Source organism: Centropristis striata, chromosome 9 (genome assembly GCF_030273125.1).
Source record: "Centropristis striata isolate RG_2023a ecotype Rhode Island chromosome 9, C.striata_1.0, whole genome shotgun sequence".
In the NCBI taxonomy this organism is placed as follows: domain Eukaryota; kingdom Metazoa; phylum Chordata; class Actinopteri; order Perciformes; family Serranidae; genus Centropristis; species Centropristis striata.
The window spans coordinates 9,334,395-9,353,269 of record NC_081525.1 but is presented as its reverse complement, the minus strand read 5'-3'; the positions used below and the strand labels follow the sequence as shown (position 1 = coordinate 9,353,269).

At 37.7% G+C, this 18,875-nt stretch overlaps 2 protein-coding genes across 3 annotated transcripts; both read left to right on the top strand.

The window, feature by feature from the left end:
* Positions 1–223: 223 nt before the first annotated feature.
* Positions 224–9,252, top strand: dohh (deoxyhypusine hydroxylase/monooxygenase). Of its 2 annotated transcripts, none has more exons than XM_059341031.1 (6): positions 224–331; positions 2,061–2,170; positions 2,489–2,656; positions 3,298–3,374; positions 4,574–4,829; positions 6,348–9,252. In XM_059341031.1, the coding sequence occupies exons 2-6, from the start codon at positions 2,065–2,067 to the stop codon at positions 6,656–6,658; spliced, it is 918 nt and encodes a 305-aa protein (XP_059197014.1). In that variant the 5' UTR covers positions 224–331; positions 2,061–2,064; the 3' UTR covers positions 6,659–9,252. The 2 variants fall into 2 exon arrangements, with proteins under 2 accessions (XP_059197014.1, XP_059197013.1); XM_059341030.1 differs by having other exon boundaries at positions 233–331; positions 2,056–2,170.
* A 984-nt stretch (positions 9,253–10,236) lies between these two features.
* rsph4a (radial spoke head component 4A) lies at positions 10,237–18,195 on the top strand. Its single transcript, XM_059340480.1, has 7 exons — positions 10,237–10,550; positions 12,299–12,521; positions 14,352–14,633; positions 15,271–15,720; positions 15,807–15,951; positions 17,078–17,195; positions 17,302–18,195. Exons 1-7 carry the CDS (start codon positions 10,444–10,446, stop codon positions 17,528–17,530), a joined length of 1,554 nt encoding a protein of 517 aa, XP_059196463.1. The 5' UTR covers positions 10,237–10,443; the 3' UTR covers positions 17,531–18,195.
* Positions 18,196–18,875: the final 680 nt, after the last annotated feature.

Below are 18,875 nucleotides of genomic sequence, written 5' to 3'. Positions count from 1 at the left end.
CCTTTTCACTATGTGGCGGTAATGCACCTCAAGCTGTTTGCCAACAGCGATTATTTTATTTTTTAAATATTATTTACTCGTTTCTTCTTCTTTGTAGCAGTGCATTGTATTGCTGTTTGACATTAAAAAAAAAAGAAGAGGAAATAAACAGAGCCCAAATTCCCATCATTAGTATGAAAGAAGTTAAGTCCAGCAGATGGCGGTAAATGCAGCAAACATGATGCCAACTACCAATAAACACCAAAGAAGAAGAAGAAGAAGAGCAGGAAGTTAGCGGCGGCACTCTGCATGGTCGCATGTTGCCAAGTTGCGTCTGTCAGTTATCCTGAAGGTTAGTCCGTCTCTCTTTCTTCACTTTAGTGTGTTTTGTTGGTTTTAGTATTTCTGTGTTGTATAGCTAATGTTAGTTTAACTCAGGAAGCTAACAGTTAGCCTCTACCTTTTCTATCCACAGCTGGTTAGGTAACGTGGCTGCTAGTCCTGTTATGTGAGCTGAGCTGTGGGTTCGTGATAGGCGTACAGCATCAACTTTAAACTGATTGTGGTACAATTCACTGTCCAGTGGTGGAAGAAGTATTCAGATCCCTTACTTAAGTAAAAGTACTAATACCACACTGTGAAATGACTCCACTACAAGTAAAAGTCAAAACTTACTGACGTAAAAGTACAAAAGTAACCGTTACTAGCATCAAAATGTACTAAAAGTATCAAAAGTAAAAGTACTCGTTGTGCAGAATGGACCCACTCATATTGTTTTATATTTCCAAATATATTATTGGATGCATGGTGATGCATTTATGTAAACAGTGTTTGAATTGTCTCAAGATATGGCTAATTTAAAGTACTTAATATACTGTCATAAGGTTTAATAAATAAAAACATGTCTAATCACTTTAAATGTATCATGTTTTTCATGTTAAATCTTGACGTGAAAAGTAACTTAAGCTGTCAGTTAAATGTAGGGGAGTAAAACGTATAATATTTGCCTATCACATGTAGTGAAGTAGAAGTATAAAGTTACATAAAATGGAAATACTCAAGTACAAGTACCTCATAATTATACTTAAGAACAATACTTGAGTAAATGTACTTAGTTACTTTCCATCACTGTCATTTTCACTGATGTACTCCTAAGACGCTATCGTTACCTCCAATAGTATACTAGGCTGGGTGAGGGTTTAATATTGTCCCTGGGCAGGTAAAACAAAGTGGCAACAAAACAACAACTTTCTTTTATTGCAGTCTTATAATCCACATCATTGAAATATGGCTAACTGCTTTCAGTAGTATTTCTTTTATTTATAAATATATAACATCATGATTATTTTAAAATGTGAAAATATCCTACTTTGTCTGATTTACGGAAGAGGATTGGGGCCAGGTAGGAGAAATAATAAAAAATTGTATACAACATAACCATTGTTTGGGGGAAAATCTACCTTTATGTAATTTATGTGCATTTTTTAGTCATATATTGTATTATAAAATATACATATTTTCAACTTTTTTTCCTCAACATTGTATTTTGACTTTATTTTCATCATTTCAACTTATTTCTAAAATGTAATAATTATTTATTTTTTTCTTCTATCTGGCCCTAATCCTCTTCCCTAATGATTTGATTGTCTAGTTGATCTAAATTTACTTATTTCCTGATTACCTGCCCACAATCCCCAAAATGATGACATTTCCAATTATATGAAGCAAAGACTACAGCAAATATTTCATACAACATGTTTGGTATACTTCAATCAAAATTTGACTTAAAGGATTCATTTTCACTGCTTACCTCCCAAACGCTGAGTTAAATTAATGTAGTAGTCCAACTTAGATTAAACCCTCTATTCTGATATGGTCACATTTTATATGCATAAAGTGATGACATCAAATGGCTTGTATAGTCAGAAACCCAAAAATGATCAATGCATTATAATGTAACGGTGTCGGAAAGCAGCAAATTTTGATATTTGAGAAGTATAAAAAAGAAAAAAAAAGTTTAAAATGAACTTGTTTGCACCTCAGAAAACCTGATAAATAAAACTTTATCTCTCCCAGTGTAGCAATATGACCAGTGGCAGACAGGTGGCAGCAATAGGACAGGTCCTGGTGGACCCAGGACTCGACCTGACTCAGCGGTTCAGAGCCTTATTCACCCTGAAGAACCTGGGAGGTAACACAAGTCCACAGAACATACACACATCCATGAATATGTTGAGTATTTGAAAATAAGAAATTGCTTAAACAACAAATATACTCTCGCACATGATCCAGCAAGACAGCTGCCCAATGTGCTCAGCCAGGACTCAATAGCCCCTTTCATAGCTTCGTTTCATGCCGGGACATTTACGGCTCTGTAACGTCTTGCTGCTTACCCAAAGTGTAGTCGAATCAACCAAAACAATTAAGTCTTCAGGATGAACATTTCAAGCAGGCAATATGTGTACTGTCCTGTATTGTGTGAAGTAATTTCTGCTCTAACCTGGGTCAGGTGCTGAAGCTGTAGAATGGATCAGTAAGGCCTTCAGTGATGAGTCAGCCCTGCTGAAGCATGAGCTGGCTTACTGCCTTGGACAGATGCAGGACAGAAGGGCCATACCCATTTTGAGTAAAGTGCTCAAAGACACGCAGCAGGAACCGATGGTCAGGCACGAAGCTGGTAAACGCGCCCACACACACACACACACACACACACACACACACACACACACACACACACACAACCACTGTGAGGGGAGAGAGTCGACAACATTCTTAAATTGGCAAGCCACCAACAGATGTTGATTCTTTTTAGATATCGCCACACCTCTTGATGCACTGTGGAGCCCACCCTAACTGCTTATCTTTTTATAACAATGGTTGTCAGATCCCGCTCTGATAGACAATGTCTCTGAAACTCTTGCTGACGTTTGTTCTGCTGGCGTGGCAACAGTCGCTAAAGCTCTGTCCTCGGACCATCTGCCTCTTCACTCTAACTTCTGCTTTGTTTTGCTTGAAAGGATATGATGCCACTTTACTCGTAGACTACCAAAATAAGTGTTAACTTACTTTAACCTCCATGTCGGCTGAACTGAAGCAACTATATTTGAACTATATCAATTCAGGTATAAAAAGATAATTTCCCAAATTGTTAAAGAAAAAAATAACAATACTTTGGTGAATTGATCAATTTTTTTTAATGCATTTGATAGTGAGCTAACACATGTATTTACTGAAGTTATACACAGGATCACAATACTTACTAAGTTGTGTATCTCTGTCTGCCTGTCTGTCACTGTCTGACTGTGTGTTTGTCTCTAGGGGAGGCTCTGGGAGCAATCGGTGATCCTGTGGTCCTGGAGCTACTGGAAGAGTACAGTCGGGATCCAGTCATAGAGGTAGGAACATAACACTTGGTCTGTAACCAGCAAAGCAATGGCATTAGGCCACCACCTAGAACATTGGATCACATCCTCATTAGGGGTGCAACAGTACAGGTAACCCATGGTACGGACCGTACCTCGGTTTTTGGGCCACAGTTTCGCTATGTGTTTTTTTTATGCGTAAAGAGAACAATTTTTTTCCTCCCAAAGTTATCTCTTTATTTTGCTTGTCAGCAAAAACTCCATATATTATTCAGTATCATTGGTGTACTGAATAATATAACGCTTTCCCACAGGCTAGAGAGTACTGTACCTTTGATTCCACTGGCCCTTATCCTGCTCTGGTGTTCCTACCACATTAATATACCAAGACCTTGAGGAACCCCTTAGAAAAATCCAAGGTGTGGTTTCAAAAGCTTTAGATTTATTGGAGATTTCTCTATCTTCTGCGATTGGATGGCAAACACTACTTTTCTGGAAACCCCTGTATTGTCAATATATACGTAGGAAAGCCATCCATCCTCTGAATGCTGTAGGTCTCTCTTTCATTGAATGAATGAAAGCAAATGTGTTAATTTCATCTATATTCCAACCCTCAACTATGATTATGAGCTGTGGGAAGTGACTGAAATAATTAGATCAGATACTAGCATCTGAAATCGGGTTTCTTCATAGGGTAGCAGGTAGAGTAAGGGAACCAATAGAAGTACATCTGTGAATCACTACGCTGTACTGACTGACATTAAATCAATCTGTACCTAATTTCAGTACCTTGTTTTTTTCACAGCACCTTAGCCAAATGATTAGAAACAAAAACTATGCTGCAAGTCCCCTACCACGTTGAGTGCCATTTATGGTTGCGCTGTTGTCTGTTTCCTGCCCTACACGCACGCACAGAGCGAAGGGTAGACAGATGGTGGTGGGGACAGTGGAAGAGAGCGTGCAAGACGAAGTCGTTCCTGGCGTGTTAAAGTCAAAACTTGCAATATAATGTAATAAAATTAGTAACGTATTAGTAGGTGTTGTGGTTTCTGAGTGTATTGCTATGTAAATGAAAAAACCAAATGCATATCATCACATGTATTTCTGCCAGAACTCCCCTTTGGACTTGTCTTGTGAATTTGCTTTAGTCTTTGGTCCACGTTTCTGAAATACAGAAACTAAATTTGTGTATGTGGCATGAACGCTGTTGTAAAAGTCCTGCCTTCCTCCAGGTGGCAGAGACGTGTCAGTTAGCTGTCCGTCGACTGGAGTGGCTGCAGACTGGAGGAGAGAAGCAGCTGGATGATGGAAGTACAGATAAGAACCCATACTGCTCTGTCGACCCGGCACCTCCAGCAGTGAGGAAGAGTGTGCCAGAGCTGCGTTCAATCCTACTGGATGAAAGTCTGCCACTCTTTGAACGCTACCGTGCCATGTTTGCCCTGCGTAACCTGGGAAACGAGGAGGCTGTACTGGCACTGGGAGACGGTAGGATACAACCCTATAGCTCACTCATAGTAACGCTAGATCTTATAACTTTGTCATTTTTAAGTTGACCTCTTCATTTGAACAATCATCAGTCAGTTGTAATACTAATTGGTGAAAACAACAAAGTGGGTCCTTTCTGTTTTATAAGTAAACCGTAGCCTCCTGTAGCAGTGAAGGAATGACACTTTAAGTACACCGATGACATGACCCTTGTGGCCCACTTGACCCGCCCAAATGCTACTTCCCAATACCAGCAGGCAGTCAACAACATTTAGTGAATACTCACTTGAGCTCAACATCACAAAGACCAAGGCGCTGTGCTGTGGGGGCAGAAACTAAACATCATTACCTCTCTCCCGACCGCTCAGTATCTAGGGCCAGCTGATAGAGCAGGTTCACTCTTTTAACCCTTTGATGCACAACATGGGTCTAAAGTGACCCGACTGAGTTTTTAATTTTCTATATCTTTGTAATAAATTAATTTCATCATTCAGTTTCCCAGGTTTTCCTCAATCAATTTGTTTTTGATTATCATACATCCTAATTTTTTGTTTTTCATTTTTTACTTTTTGCATAAACCCCCTTTTTTTATCACTACGCTTCTAATGCACAACATGGGTCTAAAATGTCATAATGGGGTATTGTGTGTATAATTTTAAGGAAAAATGAATTTAATCAATTTTGGAATAAGGCTGAAACAAAAAAATTTGGAAAAAGTGAAGCACTGTGAAAACCTTCCAGATACAGTGTATGTGTGACAAAATGATACATAAACATGTTAAATATATTAAATATATGAGTGTGGAAAGTAACTATTTGAAACAAATTACTATTATTATAGTATTAGGTAATTTAATTTTAAATCAAATTTGGATGTATGAGTCATTTTTGACCCATGTTGTGCATCAAAGGGTTAAATACATGGGACAGAGATATACACCTGTCTGTCCTTTTCACAGCACACTGACTCTGTGTACAAAAAAACGCACAACAGCACTTCCACCTGCTGAGAAAACTCAGGACATTTCATGTCAGCAAGAACCTTTTAACAATAGTTAACTGCTCACTCATTGAATCCATCCTCACCTACAACATTTCATCCCGGTACGACTCCCTCACCACCAAACACAACATAAAACAAAACTCTCCAGCATAATAAATCAGGCCAGCAAAATAATCGGATCACCCCTAACTGTTCTATATGAGCTGTATAACCTGAGTACCTTCTCACCCCCTCCATCACTCCTTCCAGATGCTTTATACCATCAGGCAGATGGTATAAAGTCCCTCTGGCCCCGAAGAACATCTACAAAAAACCTTCTCTACAATTACCACCCTGAAAAATATAAAATAGATACTGCACGAGTCTGGATAAGTGGCTAGGATAATGTCTGTAATGACAGTCCCCTTTTGTGTTTAAAATGGGAATTGTTTGTATTTGTGAACCTTGTCAAAGGAGAAGGAGATCTTTTTTTCCAAATTGAATGACTGAACAGACCTCTTCTTTAATGTCTCCAGGTCTGCAGTGCTCCAGTGCTCTGTTCCGTCACGAGATCGGCTACGTCCTGGGTCAGATGCAGCACCCAGCAGCGATCCCAGCCCTGCGCGCAGCTCTGGAGCTATCCAGTGAGAACGCTATGGTCAGACACGAGGCGGCAGAGGCTCTCGGGTCCATCGGCAAAGAAGAGTGTCTGACTGTGCTGCAGCATTACCGTGGAGACGGAGAACGTGTGGTCAAGGAGAGCTGCGAGGTCGCTCTAGATATGCTGGAGTATGAAAACAGTGAACAGTTTCAGTATGCAGATGGACTGGTCAAGCTTCAGTGTTAAAGCTCTATGTTCCATATAAAGGTTCTTTCTTTTACTCAAATCGTTTACTACTCTGGACTATTGTATCGTCTGATAGGGCAGAGACAGCAGGGCAACTCAATGCTACATCAATAAAACTGTTGGATCTTGTGGGATGAAGCTCTACTGTACTGTTCACTTGGCACAGTGTAAAAGCCACACAGAGCATACAGCAGTTGGGCTCGTAGCTTTGTGGTGCACAGATGTTGCTGTGTAGAGGGACAGGAGAACAGTCTCCATGACTTCAATACTGTCAGTTGGAGTTTTGTGGAATCTGCAGCATCTCCACTTTGCACACAAAAATGGTGAGTTTTGGGCTGAAGGTTGAAGGCCTGATGAATTTATTTATTGTTTTCAACTTTCTGGGCGTTTTCCTCCGTTTCTTTGTAATTTCTTATTTTGTTGTCTGGGAGCTGTAGGTCATCATACAGTCCAAAAAATGAACACAAGACAACACTATTTGGACTTGCTCTAAACTTAGGCATTTGCTCTGATTCAGGCTGTTGATCATGCTGAATTTCAGTTCATTCTGCTCTAACATGTTAATAGAAGCCAAAGATCTATTTTGTAGAGCGGATATTGGAAAAATCATGCAAATGGTGGTGCAAGCATGAAAATTGGCATGTTAATTCTTTATGGGATATTTGTCAAATCTGCCCAATTGGCCACTTGAAAATCCAAAATCCAACAATTGATTTTTCATATAGAAAAAAACTATATAGTTGGTCAAATGAGTTGATCTTGGTGTCAATTTATGTTTTCAAGCATGCTAGATTGATTGAATTTTCTTTCTAAAAAATCCCATATACAGCTTATTTTCAATCAAAACATTTGTATTGAAAATAATTTTAAAAAAAGATTCATAATTAAAAAAAAGGACATTTACATGTAAATGGACTTGTGTAATGTTTTTCTAGTCTTTGCGAGCACTCAATGCGCTGTTACACTGCAGACAGTGCTAATTCACACACACATTCATTCAGGTGGCTGAAGCTACATGGTGCAACGCCATCAGAAATCAAGGGCGTATCGGAACAAATGCATACTATCAGCTATCTTGCCCAAGGATGCTTCGACATGTAGACTGCTATGACCGATCTACAGATAGAAAGAGATGCAGCCCAGGCTGAAGCAGAAATGTTGGAAGTTGGTTTGATTATATCTGAATCTTTATCCTATGCTGCTCATCCTCCAAACCATTTTGTGAAATACTGCAAGGCTGAAACCTAACGCAGAGGGTGTCAGAGTGACCATCTATCAGCCCAATGTTTGTTGGGGTTCAGTACCTTGGATGGGTCCTTATCAGAGAAGTCTGCCTAAGGGGGGCGCTCTCAAGGCTCTCATTTGGAGACTGGTCTTTCAAGTTACCTTAATTCCTGCAGCAGTCAAGTGCAGGTCAAGAAAAGATTTGGTCATATTTCTATCTACCAAGATGATGAGAACCAAGAATTCTGGTATCTCTCTTCATTTGGAATTTACCATCCGAAGAAGCCAGAGCAGATAACAACACTACAAACGAAAGACAGAGTGTTAAAAACAGAAAAAAAATAGTTTCAGCATGTTTTAAAAAAAATTATGAATTGACACCAAGATCACTAAGATTGATGAACTCCAGACTGTATTGGCGGCCAACTTAGATTTTAAGTGGCCAATTAGATAATTTTGTTAAGTAACTTACCACATCAAAATTGGAGCTCATACCCCCATTTGCACGATTCTTGTGAAAAAACGACTATCTGCCCCACTAATTGGCTTCTTTGTGGATTGGTAGTATGTTGTGAAGTAAACATCTCTCCAAACTTCAGTCTGTTACAGAGAGTGACTGTGTAAAATTGTGTTAATTTCCCATTTTCTCATAATCCCCTTGTTCCTTGGTTCCGAGACTACTCCTACCTACTGTAGACGTTTTGATGTGGGTACTGCATGTAAAATTAAAATGATGCTGTACACAAATCTTTATTGTCAATCTTTTTTTCTTTTCTTTTTTATACCTTTAGTCCTATTGTTCAAGTTCTCTGAGCAGGAATATAGTGTAATTGTGTTCATCTCCAATGCTTCTCTACCTGAGCAAATTGATTAAACTGTTGTCACAGCTCAGGGGTTTGTACATGCATTCATCAGCCATTTAATTAGGTCGTCCTGTTCAGCTGCTCGGTACACCTTGCTAGCTAATGAAATTGCTGGTGAGTGTATACTAAGAGATAGGAGATGCATTCAAAGAAAAACAAGTGTACAAAATGTAGATTTTTTCCCCTACAGGACATGAGAGCTCACTGAATTGTTAAATGAGAATGGAAATGATGGGAATAATAATGTACCACATCTCAAGCATTGTATTTCATCACAGTTTGCTGAAGTTGGACTGGATAGTCGTAGAAAGACGAACAGTGTTGCTCCATTGCTTTGAGGTCTTCATGTGGAATCTGTGGTAGCCCACTACAGTTGGTGGTTTTCATTTATGAGAAAATGTTTACAGGTTGGAAAATAATTTATTTATCTTGAATGATCCACTTTGAATTCACCGCAGTTTGCCCATGTTTGTTATACGAGACTGGTAAATATGAAAATATAACATGTTCAAAGTTTGTCATTTTCAGCACAGTTGAGTAACAACACTAAGCCGATAGTAGTAAGCCAATATTATTTAATAACAAAAAATAACTTTTTAGAAAAATGGATATTTAGTCTCTGTATTATTCCTTGAGTGGGCCAAGGAGGATGGAAAGAGATGAAGCCACAATGTCAAATAGCATCATGTTGTTGGGATACAGCAATGCTCAGTGTAACTGGAGCTCCTACTGTGAGTTGTGTTTTCCAGTGGCAATATGAAAGATTTTCATTCATTTATTGATTATAGTATATCAATTATATATTATATATTAGCTTCATTGTTCACCTCATGGTAATAGTCCAGGGAAGTTAAATCAAATTATTGTCTTAATGTGATTACTCCGTATTTGTGTTCATGCATGCTAATGTAACACCTTGCTCTTATATATTAATTATAAAGAAAGAAGGAAATATGTTTGACACCTTGCTATTATATATATATATATATATAGCATATTGTATTTCTTTCTCCTTTTTTAAAGAGAAAAAAACAATGATGCGAAAAACAAGCAGCAACACAAATTATCTGATTCACCAGTTTGCTCATATATATATATATATATATATATATATATATATATATATATATATATATATATATATATATATATATATATATATATATATATAATAGCATATTGTATTTCTTTCTCCTTTTTTAAAGAGAAAAAAACAATGATGCAAAAAAACAAGCAGCAACACAAATTATCTGTTTCACCAGTTTGCTCATATATTAGTTACGTGAAAGTGGTAAATGTATGCTGTTCAAAGTCATACTTTCACTTGAATCTTGAATTTAATTTTAAGCAAGTTTCTCAGAAGTCTTATTGAGTTCACATGTGTTGCGGCTAATGAAATGGATAAACTCAGGATAAATGTTGATAAATACATTAGGGATGAGAATTGACTGTTTCAGCCGTCATGCTTTTTGTTCAGATGTCCTTTGTCATTAATTTATCGTTAAGTATTTAAAACATGGAATTCAAATATCGTGGATGGGAAGGGGTCTCGCGGTACTTTCGCGAGCTTAGCAACCAGTAACCATAGCAACTGGTGAAGTTTGGGTTACGTTGTGCTTGCTAACTAACGCGTAGTTTTGAACGTCTCTGGAAAAGGAAGAGTTGGGAGATTAATGAAAAAAGCGAAGGTTAAGAAGAATGGACCCTGCGGACGGAAACCAAGACAGAAGCGAGCAGAGACTGCAGTCAGCTGCCTCCTTTAAGTCTTTCATGATGAAAACCAGCACGGACAGCAACCTAAACCTGTATGTATAAAGTGTCAGTAACGGTTGTCTCATGCGCTGTATTGTATAGTATACACACATGCAAACATATTTATCTAAAATTCTTACTTGAATTCGATTTTTTTCTTTTCGGAGTTCTGTTGACCTGCTAGGTTGAAGATAAAATTACCTAAAATAGTGTTGCTTAATGCTTGATACATCAGCAAGGGTCGCAAGTGTTTCCACGACCAAAGTGACGTCACACCACCAGACACGGTTCCGTAGCTCCATTGGAAATTTCAGACAAACTCTTATTGCTTTTGAGCAGATTTTCCTTTCAACTTTCTTACAAACTGTACATTAATGTCAGTCATAGTCACAGGTCATAGTTCTCAATTTTTTTGAAAATCGTCACCCTGTTAAAATAAACTCATTTTTTCAAGTTTTGAAGGAAACACAAAAAACTTCACCAAAAGTGTAACATATGACATTTATTGATCATTTCTCTCAAAAAGGATGTAACAAAGGATGGCTATTGGCATAGTAATAACACTGTGTGTAAATTATGTAACTTAAGAGAAATCAATGACTTTTTTAACATGCCTTTATGACTTAAGCAAGATATTGTAACACTATTTTGAAGGTGTCTACATAAGAGTCAGAAACATCACGTGACAAGTATCATGAACATTAATGATACTTCAAAGTGTCATTAATGTTCATGACGCATTCCATGTCATGTTTATGACACGCTCATGTCACTCTTATGTAGACACCTTCAAAATAAAGTGTTACCATATCTTGCTTAAGTCACAAAGGCATGTTCAAAAAATTGCCTAAGTCACATTTTATTTGGACTTGGGCATAATAAATCCGCTTAAGTCACACACTTGACATAGGCAATTATCTTAAAGGGGTAAAATCACATGATCTGATCAACTGAGGATGTAGACGATTTTACCATAGGTGGCCGGCGTCATGAGGAGATGATTTAGGCAAAAAACAAAACAATTTTGACAAAAAATGACTTAGGCGATTATTTTAACAGTGTGACAAAATAACTCTTAGTAATGTACAGGGATCCACTTCAAAGTCATAGTCATGATATTTTTTTTAGCAGAAAACCATTGAACTTCTCAGCAAATATTAGATAGATAGATAGATAGATAGATAGATAGATAGATAGATAGATAGATAGATAGATAGATAGACTAATTTATTCATCCCTGAAGGGAAATTCGGTTGTCACAGCAGTCCGGTATTCAAGTACAATAAAATGCAATAGAATAAAATACTGAGGTAGCATAAATAAAAACAACAATAGAAAAAAACACAGAATAGAACAAGGACACTTAAGAAGTTAAAAAAAGAACATCAGTTGGTAGGATGGTTGGCAAGATGATGGTAATAATTAAACTGGTGATATGATGGCAACAATGCTATAGTGACTAGACGGTATAAAATAATAATAATAGTACAGTATATAATATAATATATATAATATAATATGTAATAATAGATAATAAACAATATAAAAATAAAATGAAAAATATAAATAAAGTAATTTTAAGTAAAATAATATGATATATAATATATAATAATAATAATAGTAATAATAATAAATAAGGCCGGTAAGGCCGGTATAATAATAATAAAAATAATAATAATAGTAGTATATTACAGTATATAGTAATAATAGTAATGGCAGCAACAGTATGGAAACAGTAGTGACCTATTCAACATATGATGTGTTATGAAGCCTTCACTGATATTATTCTTAAATTCAACAGCTATGACCACTTCACCAGGCTGCTTTTAAAGGTCATGGATGAGCACCCGCATAATGTGGTGGATGTGATTGAGATTATGAGCCATGATGTGAAGCGGGGTTTATTTAAAGACAAGCAGAACACTCTGCGAGACCTTCCACATACTACAGCTGCTGAGCTGTTGGCTGAGCAGCAGCGCCTGCTGTTTTCTCGACCAGAAGAGGCTGACCAGGAGGAGGAACTGGTACTAACAACATACACTTACGTTGTACATTTGTCAAAAAGTCATAGGCATTTTAGCTTACCTGTGCTACATTTGATTGAAAATGAAAGTTTTTTTTAGACTTCCTGGCATTTTATTGACTGTTTTTAAAGCAAGTGTCATAGACTGTCTTCATAGCTGTCTGGTCAGTAGGTCATAAGCACATATCGACAGTAGTCGTGTTTCCATCAACAAATTTCCCTGCACATTTTGAAAATTTGCATAAAGAAGCTTGATAACACCAAATTTCGATAAAACTTTTAAATACATTTTTACACTCACTTGTGGTGGTTTTGTCTTTTTTGAAAAATGGAAATGGAAATTTAAACGTGTTTTTAAAAAAACATTTTGCTGATAAGCTGTTTCCGCATTGCTGGAAAACCCAGAAAAGAAGAACACTCTGACACCTGCCCGCCTCGGCAAATATAAATAAAGCTATCAGGCCAATATATATTAAAGGAAATGTGTGCTGCAGGTTATATTGTCCCAAGACAGAATAGCTCAGCTGTCAGATATTTTATTGCTTTATTAACTTTCACTTTTTACAGAATCTCATACTCTGGGCCTCCCGGGCTTCTTGGGCCTGTGCCCACCTACATGTTCCATAATCCATCCATGGCTGTTTGTGTTGAAACAACATTTAATATTGTAACCTTTACAACAGACACATTTTGAGCATAAATCTGGAGCTTGGGCCAAATGATCACAGGTGTTTTTATATAAGGGGAAATGGTGATGGTATTTCAGAAATGAATATCCTCAGTCTCTTTCTGGCCGTCCACTGACTTCTGGTCGATGACCTTTGACTTCTGAGTCCTTGCTGCACAATTTTTGTGTTTCCCATACTAATTCAGGCTGTTGTCCAGGGTTCTTGCTGTTTTGTTGTTTCACATGTGTACCAGCTGAGATCTTATAAAATCTGCAACACTTGGAAGAATACCCACTTTAAGGGTCTGATCAAACAGCGTGAGGCGCGCTGCAGCCGCCTTTCTTGTTGGAAGAGCTCTGATTAGTGCGCTTTTCTTTTTGTTGTTGCTAGGCAACCAGCAAGTAACCTGTCTTTTGCCTAACTGTTATTTATTTTCTAAAAATTTACTTTTTATTCATTCCATTCAGCATTTTCCCATTAGTATTCAACATGTCACACATATGTTTTCCATGTATACAGGACAAAAACATAAATGGACAAAAGAAAATTCACAATTAAACCCAAAATTCAGTAGACAATAGATGAGTTAATTTCCCCCTACCATCCACATTTTTATTCCACTCTTGTAAGGACCTTTCTCTTCTATGAAGGATAATGCCCAACACAATCTTATGAACATTAAACATTTAAAATGTGTAGCAAGAACCAAGGGGATCCGTAAGATACATTGCTTTTACCAGATAGTCTGTTCTCAATGGTATTACAACATGGTGTACAAATCCTGATTTTTTTAAACTAAATTGAACTCTGAGTTCTTGAAAACTTTTAATTGTCTTGGGCCCTAGTGTTGTCTACAGTACTGCACAAAAGTCTGAGGCAGTTTGAAAAAAACGCCTAGAAGAATTGATGCTGGTTTTTATGGCAAAGGGTGGTCACACCAAATATTGATTCGATGTAGATTTTTCTTCTGTTCACTCACTTTGCATTTTCTTAATTGATAAAAAATGAACTATTAACATGTCTATTTTTGAAAGCATTCTTATTTTACAACATTTTTCATACCTGTCTAAACTTTTACACAGTACTGTATATTCAGCCAATATTTAGTAGGTATTACTCATATAGTATAGCATGATATAACACTGTTTCTTGGTCTTCAACAGATAGAAACACCTCTTCCTAATGTCTGTGAGATTGGCTTTTACCTGGAGCAGGTGGGAGTGGGTCTGGGCAGAGAGGAGCTGCAGAGGGTCTTCCTTGCACTCAAGCAGCTTGTTGAGTCGCAGGCCCTGCTGCGCTGCCGACTGTGGGGCAAGATTCTTGGAACAGAGAGCAGCTATATCATTGCAGAAGCAGAGTACAGAGAGGGGGAGGAAGAGGAAAGTCAGAGCACTGAGGAAGGAGCTGAGGAAGAGGAGAGAGAGGCAGAGACTCAAGAAAATGAGGTAAGAAAGTAGACAGTCAAAGACGATGTACTGTTAATGTGTATAAAGCTAAAAGCTCATTTTCAGCACCAGTCCCTTGATGGGCCTTGATGGAATAGCTCAAATAATAATTTAACTTACATTAAATCTAAAACTGTGGCAGGGGTCTTGGAACAAGAAACAAGCCTTTATTTGGATCCAATTTCAGTTTTAAGTATCTTTGATCATATTTATGCAAAAAGCATACCTTTTTCTTGATTTGCCCCTGTTTAATTAGCTGTTAATACAAAACCAACACTTACTCCACATTTGCTCCATGTTAACCTGTTTTTTTCAGTATAATAATTTCATCCTGCATTCATATCATCAATACAACAACCACTCTGCTGCTATCGCATTCCCTTTTGAACACAAACGTGTCTTGTTCACTATACTGCCGCCAGGGGAAATCAAGACGCCTCCGCTTTGAAGAAGCTGCCACACAATCCTGCGGCTGTTTACATTTTCAAATACTAAGAATTGAATTAGACTTGATCTCATTTACTGTATTTGTCTTTTTATTTGGTATGTCATTTCATAATATTTAATTGAAACTCAAAGTATTTAACACTTTGTGATTGTGCTGAAATAGAAATGAAATTTTCTTCTTTGTTTTCAGATGGATCTGCTTCCTCAGTCAACCTATAAACCCCCACCAGCAGTACCAAAAGAGGATTTAGGAACAGGTGCCAACAAGTACGTCTATTATGTGTGCAAAGAGCCTGGTCTTCCCTGGGTAAAGCTCCCTTCAGTCAGTCCTGCACAGATCACTGTTGCTCGCCAGATTCGTAAATTCTTTACTGGGAGGCTGGACACCCCAGTCGTCAGCTACCCACCATTCCCCGGGAATGAAGCCAACTACCTGAGAGCACAGATTGCACGGATCTCTGCTGGCACACAGGTCAGCCCCCAGGGCTTCTTCCAGGCTGGGGAGGAGGAAGGTGATGAGGAAGACGAGGCTCCTCGAGATAGCTATGAAGTGAATCCGGACTTTGAGGGCGTCCCAGTTGTTGAGATGGCTGAGTCTTTGTCCACCTGGGTGCATCATGTTCAGCACATCCTGCAGCAGGTACTAGCCTAGTGGAAGCAGGTGAATGCAGCATTTTCTCTGCTGATGAATGTGCATATTTAATGTGTAAATATGGATTGCTTTAGGGCCGCTGTACCTGGGTGAACCTGTCTGTGAAACCAGGAGAAGACTCTAATGAGGAAGGAGAGGCCGAGGAGAAGGAAGAGGAGCCTGATGAACCTGAGCCAGAAGTTGGACCCCTTCTGCTCACCCCGCTCTCCCAAGATGCAGGTCAGTCTTTAGAGTTTGCACTGTCGCATCACAACAAAAAGGTCACAGATTTGATTACAGCTTGTGGCTCCTCTGTGTGGAGTTTGCATGTTCTCCCCATGTCAGCGTGGGTTCTCTCCGGGTCCTCCGGCTTCATCCCACAGTCCAAAGATCTGTAGCTTAGGTTTAATTGGTGACTCTAAATTTCCTGTAGGAGTGAATGAAAACGTGAATGGTTGTCTTTCTCTGTATCAGCCCTGTGACAGTCTGGCGACTTGTCCAGGCTGTGCTTCTCACCCAATGTCGGATGCTGGGATCGGCTCCAGCCCCCGCAGCCTGACTGTACAAAGGAGCCATTCCCTTAATACATATAAAAGACATCAAAGAATATTAAAAAAAGTATGTTTGTATATCGAGAATTTTCGGTGCTAAATTGCTTTTATATCATGTCTGTATCATGGAAACTAAATGGAATTTTAGGGATTGCACCAAAACAATAATTGACATTTTTCATTGTCAAATTTTTTTTTGGACACTATTCATAGGATAAGCACAATAAGCATTACAGTGCCTAATAACCAATTTCTTCATAATGCCTTATTTGCTATATTGATTTAAATATATAAATTGATAGTTGTTGGTTTTTTAACTTTTTTTGATTGATAAATCAATGAATTAATTGTACGCCCACTTCTGAAACCAAGCCTATGTCCTTGAAGGGAGCAAATACTTTAAAAATATTTTCTCCCTCAGAGGAGGCACCTAGTGCAGATGAATGGATTGATATTGTGTACAGCATCTTTGTAATGGAAAGAATTACTTTCAATTTAAGAACACAAAAAGAGGTATTTATTGAAAATTGGCAAAAATGAATTACATATGTCTGTACCATAAAACCGGATTTCAGGTAATCTCAGATTGGACGATCAGAATACTTTCATTTCTTTGTACCTTTCCCCTTTTTATTTTATTTATTCATTTATTTTTGGGTGTTTTCCCAATCTCCTTTTGTACGCTTTTACTTTTTTCCTTGATATTTTCTGTATTTGTCTATAGGTATTCATGTTGATTGTTTGTTTGTTCATTTCAAAATCCAATGAAAAGTAAATGACGAATGAAGAATATATATATATATTTTCTCCCTCAGAAATGTTCAACACTTTGCCCTGGACCTCCAAGGTGTCTTCCACTCTCACCCCTCAGCATGCAGTAGCTCTGCTGCGTTCTAACCTCTGGCCAGGGGCATATGCATATGCTTGTGGAAAGTAAGTGAAAAAGTCAGAATACTCTGACTTATTGTGTTTGATTTCTCACAGTATACTGGAGGCAATGTTGCAATTTATAAACAACCATGTGCTGTCTTTAATTTAGGAAGTTTGAGAACATATATGTTGGATGGGGTCTGAAGTATGCAGGGGAAGGGTACAGCCCACCGGTTCCCCCGCCACCACAGAAACAGTATCAAAGTGGACCAGAAATCACAGAGTGCCTGGACCCATCAGTGGAAGAGGAGCAGGTGCTGAAAGAAGCTTTAGAGGAGCAGCAAGCTGCCCAGGAGGAGATGGAGGACTCAGACGAGGAGGAGGAGGAAGATGACTGAACCAACAGTTACACATTTTCTATTTCTACGTTTTATCTTTCAGTTATTCATTTGTAGTTGATGGCCAAATAAATGAGTTCACACACCAACATGGCTTGATATTGTCAATTCAGTTAAATAGTTTACATATACAGGACAGTGAAAAGACCAGCTAGTGTTTGCATATTTTGTTCAAGTTATCCTGTGGATTTTTGACTCAAACAATCAGACAGTATTTTACGTGTGGGTCCCTGTTTGGTTTGTTCTTTGACACATGATGTAAATTCATACACACTATGGTTTCACATTGTTCTATTAATCAAAGGACGGTGTTCATGCGCCAAAAACAAAAGGAAAAAATAAATGTCAACTTTGTAAAGGTTTTGTGACAAGGGAAATGTGGTTAAGATGTTTGTTGGACATTAACAACACACATAATGTTTGTTGGTGAAAAACACTGACTTGGAGTCTGACTGTATAAAAATACTATACAAGCTTTCTTTACAGTACAAACCATTATGGACTTTAGATGGACAATAGAAAGGATGACTAGTTTCTGTTTAGAAAACATACTTTCTTGGGGAAAAAAAATGCAGACAAACACATGCAGACCAGTACCAGTATTGGTGCATCCAGTGGTGGAATGTAACTAAGTACATTTACTCAAGTACTCTACTTAAGTACAATTTTGAGGTACTTGTACTTTACTTGAGTATTTCCATTTTATGTCACTTTTTACTTTTCAAGATTTAACATAAAAAAACATGATCAATGTTTAAAGTGATTAGACTTTTAAAAAAACAACCACTTCATCTTATTATGTTGTGGAAAATCTTTAAAGAAAAACAACTGACGACCAGGTCGATCCGAATAGCAGCCTTGTGCGGGATTTATTTAGCAAGTATCAAAAAACAGATTCAGATGCCAAATGTGACAGACGAATCCAAAAGTCAGAACAACACTGAGAAACAACACCCAGTTTCTCTCTTTTTACTTTTTAGGTTGGCGTGTCATTGTTTCTGTGTAACTAAAGTTCAATGTCCTGTAATTTCCTGTTATGAAAAACAATTGATATAAGAGCACACTTGGGATTTCCCAAATCAGAGCTGTTCATATCTCAGATTTCTGTGTGTTTATCAAAACATATTTGATGCATATTTAAACTGCTATATGTCAGATATTTTAATACATCTTCAAATTAATTCTTCGACAATTACAGTATATTAAGTAGTTAAATGAAAACACTGCTTGCGTAAATGCATGAATAATGAAATAATATATTTAGAATATAAAACAATCTGAGTGGGTCCATTCTGCATAATGAATACTTTTACTTTTGATACTTTAAGAAAATGTTCTGATACTT